The following is a 27,918-nucleotide window of genomic DNA, read 5'->3' on the forward strand; positions in this document are numbered from 1 at the left end:
GCACAGATCCTATGAGGAGAGGCTGAGGGAGCTGGGGTTGTTGAGGCTGGAGAAGAGGAGGCTCAGAGGAGACCTCATCACTCTCTACAACTCCCTGAAAGGAGGGGGTAGCCAGGGGGGGGTTGGTCTCTTTTCCCAGGCAACCCTCAGCAAGACAAGAGGGCACGGTCTTAGGTTGTGCTGGGGGAGGTTTAGGTTGGACATTAGAAGGAATTTCTTTACTGAGAGGGTGATCAGACACTGGAATGGGCTGCCCAGGGAAGTGGTGGATTCTCTGTCCCTGGAGATATTTAAAAAGAGACTGGATGTGGCACTCAGTGCCATGGTCTGGTAACTGCAGTGGTAGTGGATCAAGGGTTGGACTTGATGATCTCTGAGGTCCCTTCCAACCCAGCCAATTCTATGATTCTGATTCTAACGTGATGCCACGCAGGGCAACAGGAAGGGGCATTTGGGTTTGGAACTAGACTCCAGGCTTGGGCAGATCCTGTACCTAAACAGCACGTGGCACTGATAAAGGCACAGGGCAGGTTAAAACCATATTAATTACCAGAAACACCACAGAACCCATTCAGCTAACCTAAATGAATTTATGTGTCAACAGAATACATAAAGTTAACAGTAATTCTATTTATTACAGCTTCCAACAAGGTTACAAGTACAATAGCATGAAAGTCTCGAGACTGCAGTGGATTAAAAATTGCTTTCAATTCTTTTTATCAAATAAGCATAGTAATAAGGGAGCTATTTTACAGAGTAAGCAGCAACATAGTGTCTTAGTTTCAAGAAAGAGAAATGTAATACAAAGTCAGAGCCTCAGCTATCAACAGCCACCACTACTCCCCACATAATACTTTGTCCATAAGAGAGAAATCAAAACCTATTTGACTGCTTCCACTGAAGGGAATTGTGCCAAATTTTCCATTAACAGAAAAGTCAGTAGTAGAACCACTTTCTTCAAAGAAAGAACACCATCAGCATTCATATTGCATTCTAGGATGTAGTGATATTAAGGTTACACCGGAAGGACAGGTTCTCCAGGATTTAAAAAAAAAAAAAAATCTTAATTTGGTTTATAAAATATAGTTCGTGATATCCATTGTGCTTTTGAAACATTTATGTTGCAGGGATCTTTGGCAATCCAAATTCATCCACCAAGACACCATCCTGTAAGAAAGAAAACTCAACAGTTTAACAACTCCCCACCAATCAAAACATTTCCCCAGTTTCCTTACCCTTTCCATAAACTGATATATCTGTGGTTGTCACTGTGTGACAACTGTGTTCTTCCTCACTATAAAGCCCGCAAAACAAACATAGAAATGACTTTCTAGGTAATGGTACACACTTAATTCTACTTGCAGTCTGATCATGTTAGACAGGTGTTGTAAGTTGCCATTTTAACTCTTTAAAATGTAATAAAGAGCATTCAGGATACTATTCTTTCATAGGCAGTATCCAAAATACATAACCACTTTTTTTTGTTCTTCAAAATATTAAGGATTCCAAATATCAAGCAACCAACACAAATGTGACTAATCCAAAACAAAAAAATATAGGTGTATTTTGCTTTTAAAGAGGAAAAGACTCACTTTGTTTTTCGCATCAGTAGGAGTGACCTCTGGGATTGATGGAGCAGATGCAGCTTCATCTAAGTAGGAGTTGTCTTCATCAGCTAAAAGCTCATCACCTAATGCATCCAGTTCTGGGAAAAAAAAAAAAAAAAAAAGGTGATTAAAAGTTTTAACCACACCAAGTGTTTGAATAATGAAATTAAAAAACATTGTATGACAATTTTTACATTCAGTAATGTAAAAATCATCCTCCACTTTCCTAACCTGCTTCCAAGTCATCTTCATCAATCTCTGGTGTTCCATAGCTACGACTCAGTGCCTCCTGGACTTCATTGGCTTCTTCCATCATATCCTCTAACTGATCTTGTATGTCCTGGAGCAAGAAACAATTTTAATTGGTCCATGTTTAATAGTTAAATTCATCAGAGCTTAAGCAAAATTTCATTTATTAATTCCCACATACAAGGTATTCAAACCTTTTGATTCATAAACCATTTTTAAAGCAGCATTAATACAAGACAAGGCATGAATTCAGTACTATAGCATGGCCTTACCTACTACTAAAATTACAACAAATTTATGAGGTAGAAAAACAAACATTGAAACAACATCTCTGCAGAGCTTTATTGGTTTTTTTGTTTGAACTATTCTTCAGGGTATACTGAAAGCCTCTAGTAAGTAAGCCAGAGTTAAGGCTGGACAGTATGAAATCTAGAGAAATTAAATCTACTGTCTGGGGAATAAGCACTAGCCTGTGTTGTGCCACAGAAAAATTCAGAAGGTATCTTAGCATACCCATTGGCATGGTACTCAGGAACAGCTGAACAGACAACACTTGCCTAAAGGTTTACAAGACAGACCTATATATAAAAACAGCATAGAAATGAGAACTCAAAGGAATTCAGCACTGGCATCTGATCAGATTTTAAGTGCAGCATATTTTAAATTAAAGATTCTATGTTTTTAAACTGCATTTTCAGAGAACAGGACCAGGACTTGCAGACCTCTTGAAATTAATGTTTTTGTTTGGGTTTTTGTGGCTTTCTTTGGTTGGTTATTTTCTTTTTCACTCTGGTTCTATCATGAACTTGGGACCAAAGGACTAATCTGCATGTAGAAGTAGCAATGTGGAAGGGAAAAAAAAAATTGGAGGAGGACAGAAAAGCCAGAGCAGCAGGAAGTATTCAGCAACATTTATACTGGAGTGCTGATGAATGCAAAGATGAGATTAAAATTAGCCCCACGAGGAAACAATTAGTGCAAAAAGGCCAACAACTGACTACACTATACCAAAGAAATTGGGAAGGAATTATGATGATGGTCCCATAAAACAGAGAGGAAAACTCTCGTTAACTAAACCAGTTGGCTTACCTTTTAGTCACTTAGTTCACCTGTCACTATTTCAGTACATTGTTTCTGTTCTTTAATAATTTAAACTACAGAAGCTCACCTCAATTTGATCAATTTTGACTTGCTTGTAAGCTTTCTTCATTTCTTTCACTCCCAGTTTCATTGCATCGACCTAGAACAGAGTCAAGCAACATGCTTGTATCTGATGGAGCGTATGCAAATTAAACAAATGTCAGATTAATATATTGATACCGTTGTCTTTGTATCCTTCAGTGCTTGTATAGTGTAATTAGCTTGTTCCATATTAAAGGACTGCTGTGATAGATTATCCCGCTGTTGTTCATACCTGTTAAAAACAATGCGAATAATGGCTTTTAAACACCGCTATTTATTGCCACAAAAATTATTGTTAAAAAAATTGAGAAAAAAACCCAAACCCCAGCAGTAGTCCGAAGACAGGATTGGATTATTCATTTTTAAAATTCATTATAAACAATTGCATTAGAATAAATAGCTCCATAAAAATCTGGCCATTGTGCATTTCTACATATTTAAAGGTGACAAAGCTTCTCTTGAACTAAGCTTCTGTTTTAACTCATGGCAATACCATATTTGCGTGGGCCTACACAGTAGCTGAGGGCATAGCAGAGGTTTTTATCACTTTTTATTTTTTTTTTAATCACTTTTTTTTATTTTTAAGATAGACTCATGCCCCTGCTCACTGGTGCTATAAGCAGAATGGAAGGGATGCAGGTTACCCAAATCAAAATGGTTCTGCACTGGAGCTGTGCCATGCAGAGAGTGGGATAAAGGAAGGAGACAGGGGACAAAAAGTGAACTATCATAGTAACTAAAAAGAAAAGGGAGACTTAAAAAAAACAAAACAAGAAACAATCCTTCTCAAAGCTAAACTTGTATCTAATCAAGAATGTAAGCATGTCATATTGGTTGAACATAAATATATGGTGGAACATTAAAAATGACAGAATAAAAATTAACAATAATTCCTTCTCAAAAGCATCCCAAGACAGGAGGTCTGCAATACAAGGACAATCCAAATACAAATCAGCTTCTGGACAAGGAATGAATATGTTGCTGATTAACAAGATGAAAAAGAAATAACAGGGATATGATGATAGCCTATTATAAGTCCAGTGACTGTCAATAGGAGAAAACCTATAAAGATTAGCAGACAGAGTCAAAAACACAAACAAGACAAAGGCAAAAAAGAAGAAAATAAAAAAGAAAGCAAGCAGTTGCCCTCACATCTACCTAAGCTACTGCATGCCTTTATCATACAATATTTTGGATTATAAGAGTTCACAAATATGTGACAAGTTAACTGAGGAAGTCTGTAGAGCTTCAGTTCCTCTGAGGGATATGGAACACAAGACAGTATGAGTTCTGTGTCAGACAACACCTAAGAGATGTGCAGTTCAGGGACTGTAGGGTATTTTGGTGAGGTACCCTTGAACACATTCAGTGCCACATTCTGACAGATATTCTCTCCTTTGTACTTGTTGCTGGACACTTCTCAAGACACTACAGTAGACCAGACCATGGGATCACCTTTTTGTTTTTTGCATAAACACATTTACCTGCACTGCATGTGCTGAAGTCCTAAAGGGTGTTCACAGAGAGCAGGTAAATTTCCAGTAAACCAGACCAATATCATGAAGCGATATCATGAAGACCAGTATCATATCATACAACTTACTGTAATCAATTATTGATATAAAATGAGGCACACTCAAAGTTCAAGAGCCAAGCATAGCTTTAGAAATGAGCTGACTGAGGTCAGCTTGTCCCAGTCCAAATTTATGGACTGTCATTCAAATAAGGTACAAATAGGCTGATGGATAGTTTGAAAAGCTGGCTAGCTTGTGCAGCATTTTTCTCTCAAGAACACTCAGATGCAAGAGTACTGGAAAGGGAAATGAAAGTGTGCCACCTCCCTTAAAGAAAACAGGCTTTTGTTAATCCCAGAATGAGAAAGGTTTAAACTTACATTCGCTTCTGCTTCAACACTCTCAGTGCTTTTTGCTTTACTGTATTCTGAAAGACACAATATTATTATGTCAGGAAAAGTATTTGACTTTACTCTGGATTATGCTGCTTAAATCTAATATATCACGTTAAAATTTTCCAAGAGATTCCTCGGTTACTAGTACAAAAGAGTTTAACAGTACTCAAATTCAGAGTTTGTAATGATTAGCTAAATAGGCTTATATATAAAACTTCTAAAGTCGAATACTTCCAAAGTTTCTGGCTTCTAAATTAATCTTTTTTTTTAGAAGCAGAATACAAAGTCAGACTTAGTCCATCAGAACCATCTTTCATCAACCCATTTTAATGGTCAGCATCAACTATTATTGCAAAAGGTACTTCAGCAATGCTGTTTATGCTAGAAATGTTTATTATTAAACAAAAATTAGATGCATTTATTACTAGGTACTTCTTAGATGTTCATACCCTTTAAAAAATGGGATTCCCTAGTCCCTTTTGACATAGTGCAGCCCTTTTTATTTCAGCTGCTGAACAAAACAGCCTCTCTACCAGACTTAATTCAGGTAACAGAAGGAAGAAAGGTAGAAAGCAAGCTATTTCTGATTGATGAATTATATTTTGCTTTGGAAGAAATAAAAAGCAATTCAAATGTTTAAAAATTCACGTCTAAGAGATGCTTCACAATTAAAATAAACCTGCATGATATTATAACCTATTAGTAGAGCAAGACACAATTCTAAGAACTTGATGAACCGGCTACATCACCCCACTACCTGAGACAAGAACTGTGAGTCACATCCTCTCATGCTTAAATCCTACAGGAGATTCTTACCTTTGCAGGCCCCTCTCTCATCTTCTTCATTTGATCCTTATACTTCACTAGTTCTGCATCAAGCCTAGCGATTTTCTTGTCAATTGACTCAGCTCTGCTATCCACCTTTAAGTACGTGATGGGGAAAAGAAATAAAAAATGTTGAGGTTTTATTCAGGTATTGGACGAGAAAAAGAACTGCTCCAGTTTTATCATGCTTCTAACCAAACTGTTTCTTTGCTCAGTATGTTTTATGAACATCTTAAATTTGCTAGAGAATCCAAGACTAGAATAAGTGAAACACCAAACACTACCTACAAGGAGCACAAGAAATACTCCAAGGTTGCAGGAAGCTCTGTCACTGTAACATGTCCTCATCATTTTGAGATGCTCTCTTGAAAACCCACTTAAGCCATGGTCTCTGTTCAGGAATTTCTGATAACATACAGTGCCAGGGACTAAACTGGAACAAAAAAAGAGCACTTGAGAGTAATGCAAAAGGGTCAGGGATGTGCTCAGGAAGGCTCGAGGTAGCGGAGAACATTAATCCTTCAGAATTATAACTCGATTACTGATTATATTTAAGCAACCCAAACTTAAAATCCATTTTCTCTAAGTTGCCCAACTTCTTTCTCAGGCACTTTTCCCATTCCTTCCAATAATGGGACACAGCAATTCCACCAGGTAGCTAGTCTTCATTCTTACTGTACTTTTGCTCCCAGTCCCAAGAGTAGCTGCATAACTCAGTAAAAGACCTCCAGCAGTCATCCTAACAGCCTGAAAGCACATCACAGAACTGTCATTATGTGCATATTTTAACCCTACTACACAAGAGAAAGCATACCAAAAAAAACCCTAAAAACAAACAAAAAAACCCCACCTCCTTAACATGAACTATCACAGCATCTCCCTGGAGACAACAAATAAAGGCTATTATCTCCTCATTCAAGAGAGCCTCTCTAGGGATTAGAACATAATTACATTCCAGTTATAGTGTGAGACCAATCAGTGCAAATTTACAATTCTGACTTGTTAACAGTGGGGCTAAACATGCATAATTATGCATATTTTCATTTTGGTTTCTCAATGATCCTTTTAAAACTCTGTTCTATGAAAGCAACATGCATTTGCCACAGGCATCTTGAGCAGAGCATCTGATATGAACACTCCACGTGAGACATTTAAGGCCCTGGGCACAGCTGGCATTGAAAACAATAGTATCAAGCTTCTTATTATGTCAAGTATTTTACTAATAGCAAGAGAGTTGTCTGTGATTTTAAAACCTTTGTAGGTTCAAAGCATAGCACCTCAGTCAACATCTTCATCAGATAAATGCACCTTTGAGATCAGCCTCCTTTACAGGGGAAAATCCATTATTTCACTTATTTATATGGTTCTAGGCAGTACTAGCAGAGACAGATCCTCCTACACTAACTACATAAAAAATAGCACACACCAATTACACAGGACATTAGCTTTTGAAAATGAAAATGGACAGAAAAGGAGAGAATGGGTCCAATTTATCCAAAAGAAAACCAGACTGTATTAGGATTTGAAGAACTGCTTTCTGTTATTCACAAATGAGGTATACCAAGATACCTATCACTGGTACAGAAGGGCTCCAATCTAAAGAAAACACATTGATCATGGTATCCCAAATCCTTATTAAGCAAAATCACAGCTTATTTCAATTAAAAAAAAAAAAAAATTGCATAGAAGCCTGAATCTTAACATTGTTGTCACAATTATTAGCCTTCTGTTCCTAGTTTTCTCTCTGAAGAAAAAAAAACAAACATAAATTTGGAGCATGTTTTCAGAGAAATAAAAACAATTCAAGTGCCACAGTTCTGATGCATCCTTCCTTCTCCCAGCCTCATGACAGCTTTGAGTCATCAGGCTGTGCTCAGCCAGCAAGGAAAAAAAAATTAATAAATCTTCAATTCAGTGCAACTTTGAGGCAAGCATGGCAGATGCAGCAAGGCAGACAACATAAACTGCAGAAGAGGAGAGTGAGGTTATGCCCATGGAGGTTTAAATGAGGAGACAGGAGAGCACAGCCCAGCAAATTCAGTTATAACCAGCCACTGGAGAAAGTTGGAAGTGCTTCCTGGTTTTCTGCAAACACTTCAGATTAGAGATCCCACACAACCAGCTCGTTAAAGAAAAAAATCTTGAACTGTTTAGATATCTTAAGAGGATGCTTGTTTTCTTGTCACGGAAAAAATAAAATAAAATAATTTTTTTAAAAGTGCATTGTGTGCTGATCTTACTGGGTTCAGTTATACTACTTTTGTGTATACAGAAAAGAACTCCCAAACACAGGTATAATTAGAACCGGATAGTTGCCAACATTTGTAACAAATTGTAACTACGAACACTAATCATTGCTCACCAGATACAATAATTCCTACCTGCCACTTAGCAGCTGATTACCTTCAAAGAAACACATTAAGAGATTTTATAAAGCAATGTGACTCCTTCAAAGGGTACAAGGAAATGTGTCTAGAATTGAAAACAACACAGAAGTGTCAATACTTGAGTTTCCAAACTGCTGAATTTCACATGGTAAAGAAAGAGTGCAAACTTTTTATTAACTCACAAAACTCTCCACAATAATAATTCACATGTAATTTAAGAAAAAAATCTAATAGTATATCCAGTGCTGTATCAGGAACTGTACTAGAGACCTCACTGTTGTGAAAATGAACTGGAAATACAGCGAGTCTTTCACAAATTAGATTACTTCATATAAATTGACATTAAAAGTTTATCCACAAACTTTGAACTTGTAAAAGGAAGTATGTCTCTCCCTATACTTATTAGTATACAGAACTGCCTTAAATTCTAGTTCCATCCACAGAAATCAAAAGATGTCAAAACAGGGCAAAAAGCTAACATGGAGCTCAGTAATAATAAAAGTGGTTTATAGACTTCCTGGTGCCAAAGAGCTGTGTCTGGAGCCAGCCCTTCAACAGCTGACCAACACAGGCTCTTGATTTCATATCTTAAAACCCAACCTGTAAGTTATGATTGGTAACCAAAGTAATCACATTCACAAGCATGAAACTCTGCTTTTTAGTTAACATGCTGTCTTGTATAACCAAATTCTTAAGAGAAACAAACAACTAGAAGAGGATCAAAACTGTGTGCAGCTCCTTATGGGTGGTGATGACTGTCTTTTTGGGAAAAAAAATCATAAATTCCTGTGTTGTCAGTCAAAGCAGGTATTTAAATTACACTGCTATATACCCCCGAAATCCACTGGGATTGAACAAACTCCTAGTGGAAGACAGCCTGCTAGCACATCGCAATCTGACTGATTTTGTTACAATTTCTCTCAAAATTAAAAAATACACATTAACTTGGAACTGTCAAAATCAGCTGTCAAAAATCTTAACTAATACGGAGTTGCTTGCTGTGAGGAAAAGATTTCCCGATTTTCTGCTTATGAGCTAAGATGGCAAATTTAACTGTTAATAACACTCAGATTAATTTTGGGGTTCTAGCCATCCAAAGAAACACTGATAACCATCAGAAGAATAATTCTGATTTCTGATTTTTGAGCACACTGTTATTTACTGTTCTAACTACACATGCTTGGAGCTATGTTTGGGCTTAATGATGCTAGTAAGAAATACAGATTCTTTGCCAATAAGACCAACACCATGACCACTGGTCTCCCCATCCACTGCCACATCCAGTAGATCGATGTGAACGCATTTGTGTAGCACTGACAAATACTGGGTATTTAACTGAGAGTCTCTTTAACTGGGTAGCAAAATAAATCTTCTGAGAGGAAAACTGTAATTTTCTACAGAAACTTTTTGCTGTCAGTTTCAAGTGACAACACTTAGTTAGCCTCTGGTTGTACCACAACCATTATTGACCTTTCACCTGACTTTGTTAACCACTCATACAAATACTCCAAGACCTCAGTATTCTTTTTTTTTTTTATCTTTAAAAATTAGCTTACAAGAGGAACTGTAAAAACATACCACAATTTTCATCTCAAACTTAAAAGCCAAAAAATGCAATGAAATTAAAACTATGAAATTCGCCTTCTTAGAACTTTTCCTTAACCTTCTTTTCAGGCAGGCCAACCTCATAAAAGCTGTGAAGTGTCCTACCACGAGTTTCTTACTCAGTCTAAGCTTGCTTAACTGTCCAACTGCACACATCCTCACCATCGACCCTGTGGCTACCTCATAGTAGAAGACAGAATTAATTTCATCAGAAGGTGGGATGTAGCCTCCCTACCTTCAGTTCTGGACAGAGGGTCTGGCTGCCTTTCTCACATCCCTGCCTGGGGACAAGGCAAGCAGAGCAGTGAAACCCTCTAATGGAAACACTGAAAATACACAGGAGGACCCAAGAAGGATCAAGACCTTATGGGCACATTGTGTGCAGCCCTTTATGGGATGTTCCCTATGCACGGGGAACAGATACAAATGTGCGTCTACAAATGTACGTGCACTACACCATGTATGCTCCTCTACACGCGGAGCTGACGCACGGGTCCCGACTGGAACACGTACACAAAATTTACTTAACACAAACAGGTGGCACCAAAACACGGGCACGGACCTGTGTAGGCTCGGGTACACACACACAGATACAGATACACATACACACAGACAGACACACAGACAGACACACAGACACACAGACAGACACGGACGGACACAGACAGACACACAGACACACAGACAGACACGGACGGACACAGACAGACACGGACGGACACAGACAGACACGGACGGACACACACACACGGACGGACACACACACACGGACGGACACAGACAGACACGGACGGACGGACACACACGGACGGACGGACACACACGGACGGACGGACACACACGGACGGACGGACACACACGGACGGACGGACACACACGGACGGACGGACACACACGGACGGACGGACACACACGGACGGACGGACACACACGGACGGACGGACACACACGGACGGACGGACACACACGGACGGACGGACACACAGGGACAGACAGACACACTCACACAGACAGGGCGCATACCCAAACACGGCACACACCCTCCCGCACGCAGCCGCAGTTCCGCACCCAGACGCACACCCGCGCACCCACCCCACGCAGACACTCACCGCCCGTACCCCCAAACCACCGTACGCCCCAGGGTGGCTGCAGCACCCACCCGCCTATGGGCCAGCGGCACCCGGTCCCGCAGCCTCTCGCCTCCGAGGCTCCACGCGGCGCGGTGACAGCCGGGGCCGCCGTGGGGATTCAGGCCCAGGCGGCTGCATCTCCCGAGGGCAGAGGGCCTCCCCCGGCTGGGCTCACCGCACAGCCCGGATCGTCCGTGCTCCCCCCGCGGCCGCCCCGCCGCTCCCCCTTCCCTCCCGAGGCGCCGGGCAGCGCACTGGGGCGGAGGGCTTAGGGGCCAGGCCCCTCGGGCCGGCACTCACCGTCCCGATGCAGTCTGTGAGGCTGGGAGGAGGCGCCTTCGGCTTCGCTTTGCCGAATAAGCGATTCATGGCGGCGGTGTCTCGGTGTCTCTGTCTTTTCCCCCGGTCCCGGTACCAGCAATCCCCGCCGTCCCGGAAGCACAGGGCCGGTAGCGGCACAGGCGGAAGCACTTACGGAGGGAACCGCCCCCCCGGCTATGGCGCTGCCGCCCCCCCGCCTGTTAAAGGGACCCGGAGCTCTCCCGGAGGCGGGCATGAGAAGCGAAAACAATGCACCTTCTATTTGCTTTATGGTATTTATTTTTTTATATTTTTTTTTTTCTGTAAGAAGACGTTTTTCTGTGCAGACGTTACTGAGGCCCCAGCATGTCTTTGGGCTTCACCCACTGGTCAAACTGGTCGGAGGTGAGGAAGCCCAGCTTCACCGCCGCCTCTTTCAGCGTCGTCCCTTCCTTGTGCGCTGTTTTGGCGATCTTGGCCGCTTTGTCATATCCTGTAGCCAAACACAGGGAACAGGTTGGCCACTGGCAGTTTCGGAGTATTTGTCAGAGGTGAGGGAAAAGGGGGACACTTTGCCTCTGGAGAATTAATTTGGCCAGGTATGGCTACCACGGCAGAACTCCCAGTAGCAGCATGTGCACAAACTCTTCAACCAACTCCTTATTTAAAGTAAATACTCCTGATCTCAATGCATTTGGCTCAAAGTTTTATGTGAATTTTTCCCTTGCAATCTTTCGTATTCCCAGACAAATCGGGAGAAGTACACCAACTGCCCCACTGTCTTTTTTTTTTTTTTTTTTTGACTCATCAGAATTATTTTTATAATTCTCTAGCATGGCTATTGCAGGGAGGACACATCTTTTTTCAATAATAGTAACTGGCATCACCAAAGCAAATTAACTATTGGCCTGAATCCATTACTTGGTCTCCTAAACATGGTGACAAATCAAACACTGTGTGCGAACTAATGGTACCACAAAAGATTTCAGTATAATGTTCTGAGAAGCTTCTGAGCCACAAACTTACCTATATGTGGGTTAAGTGCTGTCACCAACATGAGAGATTCACTCATTAGTTTGTTGATCCTGTCTGTATTGGCCTGGATTCCAACTATACAGTTGTCAGTGAAAGAAACACAAACATCTCCAAGAAGTCTTGCAGAGTTTAAGACATTTTTAATCTAAGGGGAAAAAAAAAAAAAAAGACATGGCAACTATTATTTAGACAATAATAGCTGCACAGTCTGCAACATCATTTGTTTGTAACCAGTGCTACCTCCCCACCCCACACAATGTCCACTTCTTTTAACAGGCTGGTTGTATAAAGGAGCAGGGTAAATAACACACCCTCCTCCTTCTGCAGGGTAAGCTCAGACACTCACTCCTGTTCAAAAGAATCTGTGAGAAGCATTCGATAGCAAAAGAACTCTTGCTTAAAGAAGTTCACAGTATGTATAAGCATTTTGTTAGAAAAGTTCACAAATAAGCAAATTAAAATACATTAAGGCAATTGATTCATTGCCATTTTCTCCTTTAGGTACCAATCAAGAGAACACATCCAAAAATATAAAGTATAAATAATCTCTGGCATTATTTCTCTTTCTTTCTCTACTTTCACAATCCACAACATGCAACTCTTTTTTATTTTTTCTGCGAGGCCTATAAAATTTTTTCTTCTGATAGGTACAACTCTTGCTGTTCAATAGGATTATTTTTTTCAATTTTCTTTCAAAAGCAGGTGCCGTGTGCTTAGAAAAAGTTTGTTCAGATGGAGGGGAAAAAACATTACCCTAAAGACACAGCAAGGAACAGACAAATACTGATTTTATTACAAGATTTCTGTTTTTTTCTGATCGTTTCTTCCTAGCACAATAAAGTGTATCAGTCAGTATAGGGTGCGTAAAAAAAATAACATATAACAAAACTACTTCCTTTATACTTCTTACTTCTAACAAGACGAAAAAAAATCTCAAAAACTTTCTTTTTATTGCTATTTAATATTAGGATCTTTTCTGCAAGTCCTAAACTATCAACCCTAAACTAAAGTCTATACTATTCCTTCAGTATCTTACAGATAGTATGTGTCTTTGTATATCACACTCAAGCTGTAGAAAGCAGGCATAATTTTAAATACTGAAGCCTAAGACTAACCATTTACAATTTTACATGACTCACTCAAAAAAACCCAAAAAACCATAATCCTTTAATATTCAGCAGTAACAGAAATCATTAACAGTTACTAAAAAAAAAAAAATCTTCATGTTTAGCTGAAGTACCTCATTGTCTGATTCAGTTTTGGACACACTGAAGTGTTCCTCTATCCCTGCTTCCTTAGACTGATGATAAGTGTACATTTTTAAGACAGAAGCTTATCTGCATTAGATAATGTTATGTAAAAACCACTGCCAGTTCCCTGCCACTGCCTGTCAAAATAACAGGCTTACCACAGAAAAGATCAAAATATGGTCTCACATTTTTATCAGCTTCTCTGGTGCTTGTATTGACCAATTATACACTGGTATTTTTTTTCCCAAGTTCCCTGATTGTACAAATGATGACTTTACAAGCCCTACATATTTAAAACTTTTTGAACTTACCATCATGGGCTTAAAAACATTCAGCTCAAAGTGTCCATTACTGCCTCCCACAGTAACAGCAACATGGTTTCCCATAACTTGGGCTGCCACCATGGTTACAGCTTCACACTGGGTCGGGTTCACTTTTCCTGGTTGTAGAAGGGAGAGAAAAAGGTTATCAAAAGAGAAAGAAAGAAAAAAAAATAAAAATCAGTAGTTCCCTCATTTACTAAATCATATTCAACATGTTGTACATTTTCTGTGCACCACAGAAAACAATTTCCACAAATGGTATTAAATTGACTGTAGTATATCAGGAATTCCCAAGGCTTTGAGAGCTGGAGCAAGTCTGCATGAGCCCAGGTGTTAATTACCACAGTTCTTAATACAAGAGTTTACAACCAGTCTTTATTCATGTAAGATTGGTAAATAATTACCAAATCTCAGTCAATTTAAGTATAACTATTTTTTTAGGATTACTTTGTATTAAAATTAAGTCACTCTTGTTTACTTTAGTCAGGAGAAAAAAAACAAACAAATGAATCGCAGTGGCAAGAAAGTTTTATGGTTGCTTTAATTTCTAGAAGTAATCTTAAGAACATTCACTGTCTGCTTCTTTGAAAGCCAGATATGTTTGTGACCAACTTCTTATATCATTTATTATACATGAAATTAAAATAGTTTTGGATGTATAATTTTCAAATGCACGTGTTTTTTTTCAGAGAGAGACAAGCAATGATTACTAGAAGGGAATATACAAGTACATAATGCTAATTATGCTAAGAAGTAAAAACAGAAGTCAATTTACATCATAATATTGCTACAATTCATGGATTATATCATTCAAAGCTTGCTTCAGAAAGTCTTTACACAAAAATTTTAGAGATCCTGCCATTATAAAGGGAGGTTTTGAGATGTATGCTTGTATTAATGAAGTCATATCATATATTTACAGATATTACTCCATCAGATATGCCAAACAACAGCTGTGCAAGCATTTTTATGAACACAAAATTTTGATAAGATATGGCAGAAGATAAAAAATAACAGAAGTGTTGAATCGTGGACTTACTGACATTTGGTTGGGAAATATCTGTTAAGTTAGTGGCACAAAACAAAAGAAAGAGGCAATTTCTCTCTGGATTTTTTTCTCCGTACCTGGCATGATGCTGCTTCCTGGTTCATTTTCAGGCAGAATGAGTTCTCCCAGTCCTGAGCGTGGTCCAGAACCCAGGAAACGAATATCATTGGCTATTTTCATCAGACTACATGCCACTGTGTTCATAGCTCCACTGAGTTCAACCAGAGCATCATGAGCTGCAAGAGCTTCAAACTTATTTGGAGCAGTGACGAAAGGCAAACCTAGAGGCAGGCAGGGGAATATCAAACCTGTGAGGCACGTGCATAAACCAGGTAATCCAGCAGATAATTAGCATAGAAAGAAAATATATTAGTAACACTGTAAGACCATGTTTTCCCTAGATCATGCCTCACAAATCTATTTCTTTAACAGATTCAATACAAAAGACACAATAAAAAACACCAAATGCAGAAGAGTATGAAATTTGAGCTCCTCCACAAAAAAAATAAAGGTATGAATTTCAAGCTTCACTACTCTGTTGCATACTAAGCATCACTTCGCACCACAGTACCTTGTGAATGTCTAGAATCTCTTAGCAGTTATCCCAAACTTACATATTTCTTCCCTGAAAAGCAAATTAGATTCTTCAGATTGTCAAATGCTGGGCTGCTTTCTTCTAGTTATGAAAACCAAGTATTTTGCAGGACAGTGAAGACATTAGGATGCACATAAAGCAATCACAATGGAATGAGCTCCTTAAAGAAAAAAGATGCATCCCAGTCTCAGAACTGCAAATCAGAGAGAATACATGAAAGATGATTCAGATTTAGGGGGATGCCTGAAATTGCTGCCAAAAGCAAAAGCACAGGAGCAGTGGAAGCAACAGCTGGTTTTATTATTTAAATGCCTGAGATTTGAGGCTAGGTTCCATAATGAAAAACATTTCTTCAGATTTTTGCCCTTGAAGAAAAGTCTCAGCAGAACTTTACCAGTGTAATAGACATCCCTAAGGATGTGTGCAGGGATGCTGGCTTCTGTCCCACAGAACCACTGGTCTGAGCTTACCTTGCCAGTTTAAACAAGAGTAGCATAACACCATTTGCTAGAGAAACAGCAGGATTTCTACTGTGTTTTGCAGTTCCTGCCAAACATCAAATTCCACTTAGTATGCATGGCCTTCTCAACCACCTAGCTACATCCTCAATTGCAGAGATCATTCCAAACTTTCCATTTTCCCTTTGCCAATGAACAACCCCCCATAAGAATGCATGAAACCTCAAGAGTCTGTCCCACTTGTTTTAGAATCATAGAACCCTCTCACACAGTACAAATAACAAGTATTAAGGTGGGAGAGGTTCCTAACATCAATGGGTCCTTCAAGTGCCAAAATACAAACCCTGAGCAGCTGCTGTTTATGACAAATTCCTTGTGCCCTGGGAGGAAAGATGTAGGTTTTGACCCTCTGCAAGGCAGTGAATAGTAAGTCCATTAAACCAAAAATATGATTGATAAGCAGTTTCAGATTTTACAATATTTAAATAAAAGATGTACGCATCATTTTGATGGCACTTTAAAAAAATGATAACTTGACAGGAAACAGGAGGCAGTAACGAGACAAAGTTCAAAGACCTAAATGTTTCTCTGAATTCAGTTTTACAATCCATAAAGACAGCATAAAAAAATCAGCTACCTTTTAATCTTTCACTTATAAAAACATAGGTGGCTTTGAGAGAGTTTTTTTCCTTTTTTTTGGTGCCAAGTCACTGCAGATTAAGAGAGCCAGAGGAATAGAGATCAAGACAGAAGCATTATGACTGGGCTAATAATAGAAGCCTGAAACTGTATCTATCTCCAGCAAGCCTTACTCAGAAAAACACTGTAATTTCAGTCACTTTCAGAGCACTCAGTGTAATTATAAAAATACAATGCATGAAAAAAAACCAAGTATAAGGCACTCAACCTAGTGGCATGAACAGAAAGTCTTCTGTTAAAATACAAATACAATTTGAGCTTATGAGACATATAGAAACTGAGAGCTTTAGTTTGAATTTGACTGTATGTTCTATATACTGCTTTAATGATAACTCTGAAATACCATTTCTCACCTGTCAGTTCAGCCACTTTAGCAGCAACTTTCTCAGCAAAACCAATTCTTGTGTTTAATCCTGTACCAACTGCAGTCCCACCAGCTGCCAGCTGATACACTCTTGGCATGGTTGACTCAATTCTGGCCACACCATACTTAATTTGTTGCACATAGCCACTAAATTCCTTTGAAAAAAAGAAGGATAAACAAATAAGGACAACAACCAAAACCAAGCATCTAGAATTATTTAGATTTTAACATGACTGGGTTAATTTATTTAAAAAACCTGAAGGCCCTGAACGCCACACAGATGCTAAATCTTCCACATTTTCACTAATAGATAGAAATCTACATGTACCAGAAGACTGCTCTCACAGTATGAACAATTACACACAAAAACAACCTACATATATAAAAAAGTATTCACAATGCATCTTGCTCTTGCTTTTATCTCTGATCCTTTAGCAGGTATGAATCCAAGGTAAATCTGCTCCCAGATTAAATTTATGTTCTCAAGGTACAACTACAGGACCAGAGCCTGAGGTTTTTTCACTTAATTTTACTTAGTAAAAAACGCACCTATGCATTGTTGGGAAAACCCCAAAATTTACAAGGATTTTTATAATTTCAGTTAAAGTTAATTCATTGCCAAATGAATTTATTATCAGCCATTCCAGCAAACATTTGCTATCTTATACATTTATAGGATCATAAAGATTTAAATTCAAAATACTTGGTAGCTTTGTGTGTTGACAAAACATCATTTATATAAGTTTAGAGATTACAGACTAAATACCTTCTTCCTTCCAGCGTCAGTGTTATACTAATATCATGTGTTATTTGGTAACAACATACTTCAAACATCATTTATATCTCACTATTGTTAGAAGCAAAACACACATGGAAATAATTAAGAAAATTTACAATACAACAAAGTACATTATTTAGCAAATGCCAATAAAGATAAAAAAACTCCTGAGATTCACCCAGCTTTCTATTATTTCTCTTAAGCAATCAACTTAATTTAGGCCTCCTCAACATTGCCCAGTTTCCCCCAAGATATTTACAAGAATTTTCTAAACAAGTGCATATATTTTTTTTTACCTGTCCAAGAGTAAGTGGAACAGCATCTTGTGTATGAGTACGCCCTATTTTTATAATTTGGGAAAACTCTTTGGATTTCCCTTCAAGTGCATTCTGTAGCTTCTTCAGGCCTGGTAACAACACTTCATTAACCTCCTGGGCAGCAGCAATATGCATTGCTGTGGGGAAAGTGTCATTTGAACTCTGTGAAGGAAGTTAAAGAAATTTATTTACAAGCTTTTCTCACCACTGTTGCTGTAAGATGTACACATATGGCTTTATTCTCTTTATTTTATAAACAAGAAGAAATTAAGCATTTGCAATTAAGGAGGATTCCACAAGTCAATGTGTAGAAATACTAAAGTTGTCCAAACTCCAGTCCACCATCTTATTGGTAAAGTCAACCTTTTATAATTGTACTTACAGAAAGTAAACCATGAGTTCACAACACAGGGACAAAAAGAAAAAAAAGAATTGCTTTGGCAACATTAAATCCACAGTTCTCAGGATTCTCAGTATGCTCAAAAGATAATGAAGGGATAAAACTGAGTCAGTGGCCAAAAATTCAGCTAATCTGAAGAAAACATTATGAATGAAGCATGAAGCATAGTAAAAATGTCTATTTGGAGAAAAAAAATGAAATGCATATTTCATTCACCCATCACAGGAATTCAGACATCTTATTACTCTTTCTGCATGCATAAAGTAATGCAGTAATGAGTTAACAAGTATCCAACCTTTGGAAACTGGATCTGTACACAACTTCTTTAAGACTGTTTGCAGTAACAGTGGTTGTGACAAGGCCACCTCTTCTAACTACATCACGTGTGAATTTATATATCATGAATGAGTTCAAAATTTTTAATCTCAAAAGTTCATCCTGTCACTGACCGACATTTAAACTGAAAAAGCTGGAAGACTGTTACCAAAGCTGTACATAAAATTCTTTTAATTTTTTTTTAAGCTAAATAGTGGCTAGAAGATAATTCAAAATTCACAATTAAAAACAGTTTTGACATTAAAAGAAATATAATAAAAGTGTAATAACCTGGCTTTTGTTAACATGATCATTTGGATGTACTGGGGTTTTACTTCCCAGTTTGCCTCCCATTATTTCAATGGCTCTGTTGCTGATGACTTCATTGACATTCATATTGGTTTGAGTTCCAGACCCAGTCTGCCACACCACAAGTGGAAAGTGATCATTTAATTTTCCTTCAGCTACCTATAATGGAAAAAGAGAAAAAATTTGCTCTGCTGGAAGAAAAAAAAAATAAAAACCATGAAACAGAATTTTATGATTATAAATCAAATAATGTTCTCCATTATATCTGTAAATCAACATAATAGTTGTGAATTTATACCAGAATAACTAAGACTGTGCTGTAATACCAGATATTAAAAGGGAAAAAAATTGTGCTATGCTTTTTGAAGATGGTGTATTCTGATATACAGAGAAATATTTAATTTCATGTTCTACAGTCCTAGAAAGAAAAGAATTTAGAAATGTCTTTTAGGTTATATCTTCTCTCTCTCAAACAATGCAGATGATTTTGGAAGTCCAAGATCATTCCCTTACTTCCCAAATTTTAAGTCATTTGGATTCTAATTTTTCTGAGTGGGACTAGAGGTAGGTATATGCTAGTTCTCCAGTTATTTGCTCAGGTTAGTAAGATCTCCCAGGCAAAGGAGCTATCTTCAGTAGTTTTGCAGTGACAGCACATAAGGTGCTTTAGAGTATGGATTCAGTGTTGTGTGTCTCCTTGGGTCGTGACCATCCTATGGGTGTCAGAAACATCAGTTTTTTCCAAAGGTCATTTGTCATGCATATGCAGTGCATCATATTTTTATAACCAAACTCTGATATTTCTCCAGAAATAAATGTCATACAAGGAAGTTCTAGATCTCTTACACACACCTGTTGATACAAGATTTCAGAAGCCAGAAGATGGTTGCTGGTATCAAACACCTTCTCCTGTAAGATAAACTTTCCCTAATTCTGCTCTGGATCTCCATGGCTTTACCTGGAGCAGTGCCTAAAAAGGACTTGTGACTGTCTTTACTGCACCTCAGTTGTAACTGGAAACATTACACACATAAACAGCTATGAGGATCATGTGGTATGTACTGACACATGTGATGACACACTAATTACACATGTGGACAAGGTCCTGCTTAGCCAAAGTGGCTGCAGCAACTTGCATCTTCTGTAGGCAGACTATGACAACTCAAATACCATCTCAAATCAAAACAGAATCAATGACAGGTACAAATAATGCTCCTGTTTGGCCTACATTTTATGGAGCCTGTTGTACCTTGTATGTATTCAGAGATTTTTCTAAATGTGTGTTTGTGACAGAATCAAAGTCTGTGCTCAGAATGTGACCCCCATATATATTATCCTCAGAAGAGTTAGGAATGCAAAGAAAAGGATCTTTTGTCAGAACTCTGAGGCATTATAACTGTCTCCAGCTTATCAGGATACGTCAGTCCTCCTGGAATCATGCTTTCCAGTGAAGGATCTTAGGTATTTCTCATCCTATACAGGGATAAATTTCTCATCTCCAAAAGCAACTTGATTCCTTGCTTTATCTCTTTCTTTTTAATTTATATTAGAATATTATTTTGGAGGTAAAGGAGAGGCTATCACTGCAGGTGTGTTTTTAAAAGCCTCAATCAACTTTCAGAGCTCATGAATCTAAACTAAGTAGCCTTCAGCCACCAAAACATCTGATCCTCATTTAACTAGGAGAAACCTAGAAACCACAAGAAGGAACTAGAAATATTCAGGAGTTCTCCAAAGCTCTGGGGTCTTTGGACTTAGAATGCTACAGCTGGTAAAAAGAGGGTAAGGCTTCTGGAAGTACTGAGATATTTTTAAGCTAGTCAGAAAAAGAAAGCTCTGTGGAACAATGCTTATAGATCAGTATATCTGTTTTTTTACACAGAGCAACACACCTGGTATTACGATACCTCACATAATGGTCATTCACAACTCTGTGCACTTGGCTGGCATTTATCCTGAGAAAGAGAAGATGCTTCTCTGTGTCACATAATGTCCTCTTTAGCTATAAAAGTGACACTTAAAAAATATAGATTTACTAATAAGCTTAGGGCTGAAGAGGAAATAGACTTTTAACAGAGCAACTATGCAGATTGCAGGTGGTCTTCATATTACTAGGATTCAACTTCTTAACACACTGGAGACTTCCAAAATGAAGCTTTGCTTGGTATGTCAGACTTCACAGCTGAATGAACTGAGATCCCACTCCCCTCCTAGGATTTTTTACACTGTTCCATCCAACACTATGCAAGTAACAAGTAATCTTAATATAGAGAAAAAATTACACTGCTTGTATAACTTAAGCATCAAAATGTACTTGAGAATTCAATCATGTATATAAATGCAAGAAGTAAAACAGTAGAACATTGTATTAAGCAAATGATTTATCAACCTGAAAAACAAAATTTACTAGCAATAATTTCATTCCTCTAACAATTTCAGAAATACAGTAGGTCTCCCCCAGCTTCCAAGCTTCCTGTGAAAAGCTTAACAAAAATACAATGACAGTTCTAGTATTTCAAACAGTTTGTTCCTACCTCATTTGCTGCCTTTACGATAGCATTAGCAATCTTTGGGTCGAGACCGTAATCTTGATTTACTTCAGCAGCTGCTCTCTTCAAGATACCAAAAGCCCTTATAACTTGAACCTGTAATCATAAAATCAAAATCACAGAAGGGATATGGTTGGAAGGGACCTTAAAAATCAACTAGTTCCAAGCCCCCTGCCATTAGATAATACAACAGTAGGTTTAAATATGTAATTTTTTTTTCTCACTCAAGCACACTTTAGGAGCCTTTAAGTTGAACTTAAATCCAGCAGTAGTGTATCAGCCAAACCAAAGAGCTATCAGGTCACACAACCTATACTCCCATTACCAGTCTCATTTAACCAAGCAGTACAGAAAGCAGAACATGAGCTCATCCTTTCTTTGGTAAAGCAGGTATGCTTTAAGTATCAAAATAGATGCCATGCATTAAAATGAACAGGAAAAGAAAACTGGTTCTATCTCTAAAATCACCTTTTTGAGGGCAAACTGACAAATGGTTCAGTACATGGAAAGCCAGTACATGGCAAAGCACATGCACACTAATGCTCTATGCATATTACACATAAAAAAGTGACTTCATATTAACTCATGCTGCACTAAACATCTTTAATAACAAACTACATAACACTATAGCAAATTATTCTCTTCAGTCTTTCACCTTCAGAATAATTAAATATTTACATTAAACATGGCAATTAAAAATTAAGCAATAAAATAATTTTTAAAAAGAAAATTGAAAAAATCAATTCATTTAATAAAACAATATTTTTAACACAGAAAACTATCTTTCCATGGAATTTTGAACTCCATGCTCTATCTTAAATATTCAAATATTCCATTGTGATTCAAAAAATCAGAGTTGCTCATATTCCCAGTAGGAGTCCAAGAAAAAGGTATTCACTCTCACATCCAAAATATACTTATAGGGAAGAAATTAACACAGCTTTAAATTACTTACGGGCATTCTTTCTGAAACACCACCAATCTTGAAGTTCATTGTAGATCTCACAGTCTGGGCACCATAGTATTTGTCACTTGGGACCTTCAGTTCACCAAAAGTATCATATTCTATCCTAAAAGCCTCTTGAGTGGCCTGTGAAAAGGGAAAAAAATGTATTTTAAACACTGGTAAACAACATATCATTTTTAAAGCACACACAGTTCAAAAATTTACAAGAAGGGGGGAAAAACCCACTAAAATAAAGATACACAGCTACTTACAGGTTTTTTCCAATTATATCTTCAGAGACTTTTCTAGTTTAAGCACCTGTCTCACTATAAATCACAACCAACAATACTCTGTAGCCCAGCAGACTCACTGGTGACAGGCAGCACTTTTACTTTTTGTGAAACAACCTATTCATTTGTAATGATCACATCCACATTCAGCTCTGCAAAAATTAAGGGACTGGACAGGAAGCAAGAGCAGGTTACTCTTCCTCTCTCCATGCTTTGGTCAGCAAAGTCCCAATTTCTTTCCCCAGATTACCTTCCTAAAGAATCTTCTGGAAGGGGAAGAAGTCTTTTTTAATTATTAATCATAGTGAGTAAAACAATCCTAACTCCATGGATCGGGTATATACAATGTTGGACTCTGACCTGACCATGACCCCAGGAATGAGTCTCGATGATGATGATGATAATGATAATGATTATGACAATGATGCTCTATCAGAGCATCAAGTCAATAGTGCAGTGCAGTGTAGTGCAGTGCAGTGCAGTGAAAGAAGAAAAGCAAATGTTAGAAACTATTAAGAACAGCAGAGGATATTAAAAGAAACAGCATTGTGCCACCATGGGACATCTACACTTTGAAGTCTGTGCAGATGTGTTTCTTTTATCTCAAAAAGCTCATTACTGGAAACAGTTCAAAGAAAAACAGTAAGACTGATGAACTGTAGGGAACAGCTTTCATAAGACAACTGATACAACTGATTTTTTCATTCAGAAAGGAGACAACTTGAGGTTTGAAGGCAAACTAAGGCCAATAAAAACATCAATATTAGCAGCTCACTCTCTCTTCCAGTACAAGAAAAAGGAACCATAATGTTTGGCTTGCAGGAGATAGGTTCAAGCCAAGGAAAAGGAAGCAGCCCTTCACACAAGCAGCAGACTGATGAAACTCCTTGCCAGCTGGTGCTGTGGATACTGCAAGTCCACACCAGTTCAGAGAAGCCAAGATAAAGATTCAGAAGAAAGATCTAAACTGGGTTAAGGAAAGCCAAGGAAAAGGAAGCAGCCCTTCACACAAGCAGCAGACTGATGAAACTCCTTGCCAGCTGGTGCTGTGGATACTGCAAGTCCACACAAGTTCAGAGAAGCCAAGATAAAGATTCAGAAGAAAGATCTAAACTGGGTTATTACACAGACACACCACTGACTCCAGAAATCCTCTGATGTGAGAATGAATGAAAAGAGGAAAGCATGGTGTAAGTCTGCACAGTTCTTACTTTTCCCTAAGTATCCACTTCTGAAGTCAGACTGTTCCTCTCTTTTCTTGGTCTGTTTTACTTGCTCCTTGCTTGGTGGGTATCAGTCTTCTTGGACAGGAGCACAGCGAGGTATTGGGCAGATCACCCTCTCCCAACAACACTGACTTTCTGCAGCAGCCAGTCCAGGTCCGCATCCCTGCGGATGGCAAGCTGCAGGCAGTAGTGGTGCTAGGAGCACATTCCAGCCTTTTTACTGTCCTAAGAGGTGTTCCCAGGCAGATGCAGGTACTCTGCCACCAGGTACTCCCACTGTCATGTACCAGAGACATCAGCTCACTGACTTAGGGCACTCTTGCATGAGACCCAGAAGAAACCACAACCCACACATAAGCAAGGGTTATCCTCACATTGCTGTCCTGCTCCCCACACTTTGCGTTTTGGCTGATGCCCTCCTGGACACTGAATCCACAAGAACAGACAGCTTGGTGTGGACCAATATGCCTTTACTTACTCCTTTAATCCTCTTTAGCCTATTTGAATCACTTAGCAGATTTCTACATGCTAAAACGAAACAGAATGTAGTCAACACTTAGTATCTTACTTCAAAAAATGTTTAATAGGGATGCTTTTGCATGTCCACATATTAATATTCCAACAATAGATATCATCAATGCACCTGAAAACCCTGCTTTTGATACTTGGACACTTTGTGTGAGCAGACAATATTAAGCTTTTTCTAGAGCTGGATAAGCAGACACAATTCAGTTCCAAGCTCACCTCTTTTATTTCATCATTGATTCAATCATTCAAGTATCTATGCTCACACATTACAAGTAGGTTAAACTACCTGTAACCATTTTAGACAAAAAAGCTAGCAATTGCACAATGGATTCCTCAAACTTACATAATTTCAATGTCAACAATGGTGAAACAAAGATAAATAGGATCAGTACTTTCTCATACAAGCACCTTTTAACCACAAAATCCTGTTGGTAAAAAAATTTTGTGTCTAGAAAACTTTACATTGCACATTCCCAAACTTCGATGAGGCTGACAGGGTATGGTACTTTAAGCTAATGGTTAACAGAGCAGGGATTGACATAAGGTAAAAAAGCAATGTTCTCTTTCATACATACTACAGTGATCCAAGCTTCAACCTAATCTTCCCACTAATGTAGCAGAAGCCACTGTCTGAATTAATTATGAAAAAAAAACATGCTTCCCTCACTCTTTAGACAGAATTCACCCTCTTGAGCAGATTTATGAGATGAGGGCCCCAGTTCCTATACCTAAAGCGGTCTCTGCAGTCACTCCCTGCCCTAGGAAACCTGCTGCAAAATGATGCAAGTGGGACACTTGTGTCAACCCCCTCACCCACACCAGGGGGTGACAGAAGAAGGCAAAAGGAAACCTAGAAACTGTGCCACAGGCCAGGGCAAAATCCTGTGCCCACTTAGTTTCTATCACAGCCACAGCAAGTATCAGCTCAGAACTACCACTTCTGGCCTTTACAAAACAGTTTTTAAATTTTTTTTTCCCAAAAAGGCCTGACACATTGTTCTCTGCCCTCCAAAATCCCAAGAACATATAGCCCAAAGCTTACAGTTAGGCAAATATAACTACCTTTGCCTTGCAGCAGGGAACTAATCAGCTAAAACCGATTGCACCATAACACACTGGAGATACTCAAATGGCAGTAACACTTCCCATGGAAAATCAGATTGTGATTTCAGGACACAGCAACTTTTAGATGCAAGCATTTCAATACAAACAGTCCTCACTTTCAGGATGTCAAAAACAATCTTCCAAGGCCCGCAGAAAATGCCTACTGCTCTTGTTTAGCAGATAAGGAATGTTTCAATTTTTAAGTGTCACTTCTCCTTTAAAATATGAATCGAGTCATAAATTCTGAAAATTACACTTTAGAAACCAAAATCAAATATTTTACAACATTCACCCCAGGAACCATTTTGAACGTAATTCCACTTAACACAATAGTCCTACTGCAGAACAACATGACTACTGCTGAAAAATCACTGCAAATATCAAAAAGTACTGTTGTTCGGACCTTTTTTCTTGTTTAAATACTAGTTTATATATTTTTGATGGTTGTTTTGGAAATGAAAACCTGTAATTCAAGGGCTGCTTGAACTCCAAATTTGCTGAGGGACATCTTGCCTCAGTTTCTCCTGTTATTTAAACTCAAGCAATAATAATGTCCATTTACAACACAGGTCGGATTGCTGACCAGCAAAAATAAAAACACGTACACTTCATGTAGGGCTACAGCCTTTCACAACTAGCAGGTCTTCACCAAGTATATAGAGACCAAGATGTTTTTCTGGGATGATGCTAAAAACAAAAGTAAAAAATTGAACCATCTGACAGGCTGACATAAGTTTAACTGCCTGCTCTGACAGGTTTTCTTACACAGGTACGTTTAATTCGTAACGCTGTTTATTCAGTCACTCAGAAGCTTGCTTTTCTATACTACAAAAAAAACATGACATGGATTAGGAATGATGCCCAGCTCAATTTATTAACTATTTCAGCAAATTAAGTAAGAAAATTACTTCTTCCAACACACTCAAGTTATCTGCTTGTTTCAGAGAGAGAAACCAGAGATGCACAGGAGACTAAAGATTCCGTGCAACGTTCTAGCTGTAAATACAGAGTTCCTTATTGGAACAGCATTTTCATTTCTACACTGAGCCACAGGCAATACGCAAGCCCCTCACGTTCCAGCCTGACAGCCAACTCGCTACAGTGGCCCAGGAACTCAGGATGCCCGCTAGAGACTACGGGGAGCGCTCAGAGAAAAGCTCCCTAGTGTCAAAGATTTTCCCCATTTCCCCCCATCCGCAATTTCTGTGAGGATACAGATTGGTTTTTTTTCCTTTTTATTGTTTTTTCAACAGCTCTAAGAAAGGCCCATGAAAATTTCTGTGAAGAAGCTGCTGCACACCACCCAGCTCTGTCACACCAGCACCACCACTTTTCCGGCCAACCTGGTGGGATGGCACCCCTTCTTCTTCCACCACCCCCGGCCAAACTAACCCAGCTAATGGCCGCGCTCAGGGGCTTTCAATCTCGTCTCTTGGCCAGACACCCCCAGCTCGCCCCGCACCAACCCCCGCCTCAGGGATACAAATCTGGGTGCGCCACCCCCCGCCCGCCCACCCCTCCGCAGGCCGCACCGCGCACGGGCGGACACGGGGCCCCGCGCAGCCTCTCCGGACATCTTCCAGACACCGCTGCCGGGCCACACACCGGATCGCAGCCGCCACCCCGCCCCCCCTCCACGTCCGCCGCCGCCGCCACCCTCCCGGTGCCTCCCGGGCCCCTTCCCCTTCCCCTGGCGAGGGGGCCAGGGGGAGGAGCCAGGGCGGGGGCGGCGCGCGCGGTGGCAGTTAGAGGTCACGGCTCACACGCACCCACGCGGGGGTCACCTCCCCCCCACGCTCCCCGCGCCCCCCCGGGTGCGCTCACCATGGCGGCGCGCGGCGGTCCCCAGCGTGCGCGCGGGGAAGGCAGCGGCGCGGAGAGCCCCAGGGAGCAGCTGAGGCGCCGGCAAAGGCGGAGTGTGCGGTGCATGGTGGCGGCGGCGGGGGGGAACATCCAGGGGGCCGGCCCAGGGGAGGGGAGAGGGGACAGGGCCCGCCCCCGGACGAGCGTCACGGCGGCGAGGGAGCCCATCGGAGGGAGGCTCCCCGCGCCAATCGGCTGCCGCCGGGGAAAGAGCCTCCGCGGCGAGGGAGGGGCAGGCGCCTGCGCGGCGGCGGGAAGAGCAGCGGCCCTCAGTACCTGCCCGAAAGCTCGGGGAGGTTGTGCCTGCATCACGGGAAATCTGTCTGC

At 39.7% G+C, this 27,918-nt stretch overlaps 2 protein-coding genes across 2 annotated transcripts; both read right to left on the minus strand.

Annotated features, from left to right (window-relative positions):
- Positions 1-570: 570 nt before the first annotated feature.
- On the minus strand, positions 571-11,360 carry CHMP5 (charged multivesicular body protein 5). Its single transcript, XM_071736865.1, has 8 exons — positions 11,195-11,360; positions 5,764-5,868; positions 4,933-4,979; positions 3,177-3,270; positions 3,025-3,096; positions 1,839-1,947; positions 1,593-1,705; positions 571-1,167 (listed from the first exon to the last, which is right to left on the minus strand). The coding sequence occupies exons 1-8, from the start codon at positions 11,261-11,263 to the stop codon at positions 1,117-1,119; spliced, it is 660 nt and encodes a 219-aa protein (XP_071592966.1). The 5' UTR covers positions 11,264-11,360; the 3' UTR covers positions 571-1,116.
- A 111-nt stretch (positions 11,361-11,471) lies between these two features.
- On the minus strand, positions 11,472-27,704 carry FH (fumarate hydratase). The gene is made up of 10 exons (XM_071736860.1): positions 27,553-27,704; positions 22,590-22,724; positions 21,620-21,730; positions 19,068-19,244; positions 18,041-18,223; positions 16,956-17,121; positions 14,928-15,131; positions 13,791-13,918; positions 12,221-12,374; positions 11,472-11,687 (listed from the first exon to the last, which is right to left on the minus strand). Exons 1-10 carry the CDS (start codon positions 27,679-27,681, stop codon positions 11,545-11,547), a joined length of 1,530 nt encoding a protein of 509 aa, XP_071592961.1. The 5' UTR covers positions 27,682-27,704; the 3' UTR covers positions 11,472-11,544.
- Positions 27,705-27,918: the final 214 nt, after the last annotated feature.

This window comes from Heliangelus exortis, chromosome 2 (genome assembly GCF_036169615.1).
Source record: "Heliangelus exortis chromosome 2, bHelExo1.hap1, whole genome shotgun sequence".
In the NCBI taxonomy this organism is placed as follows: Eukaryota; Metazoa; Chordata; class Aves; order Apodiformes; family Trochilidae; genus Heliangelus; species Heliangelus exortis.

Coding starts and splice junctions, on each gene's coding strand:
- CHMP5 (XM_071736865.1), bottom strand. CDS start 11,263: ATGAATCGCTTATTCGGCAAAGCGAAGCCGAAGGCGCCTCCTCCCAGC. Junction 4,980..5,763: donor TGAGAGAGGGGCCTGCAAAG/GTAAGAATCTCC, acceptor TGTGTCTTTCAG/AATACAGTAAAGCAAAAAGC. Junction 3,097..3,176: donor TGAAGGATACAAAGACAACG/GTATCAATATAT, acceptor ACTCTGTTCTAG/GTCGATGCAATGAAACTGGG.
- FH (XM_071736860.1), bottom strand. CDS start 27,681: ATGTTCCCCCCCGCCGCCGCCACCATGCACCGCACACTCCGCCTTTGC. Junction 22,725..27,552: donor GACCGCCGCGCGCCGCCATG/GTGAGCGCACCC, acceptor CCCTTTTCACAG/GCCACTCAAGAGGCTTTTAG. Junction 12,375..13,790: donor ATGTTTTTAAGCCCATGATG/GTAAGTTCAAAA, acceptor TTTTCCCCTTAG/ATTAAAAATGTCTTAAACTC.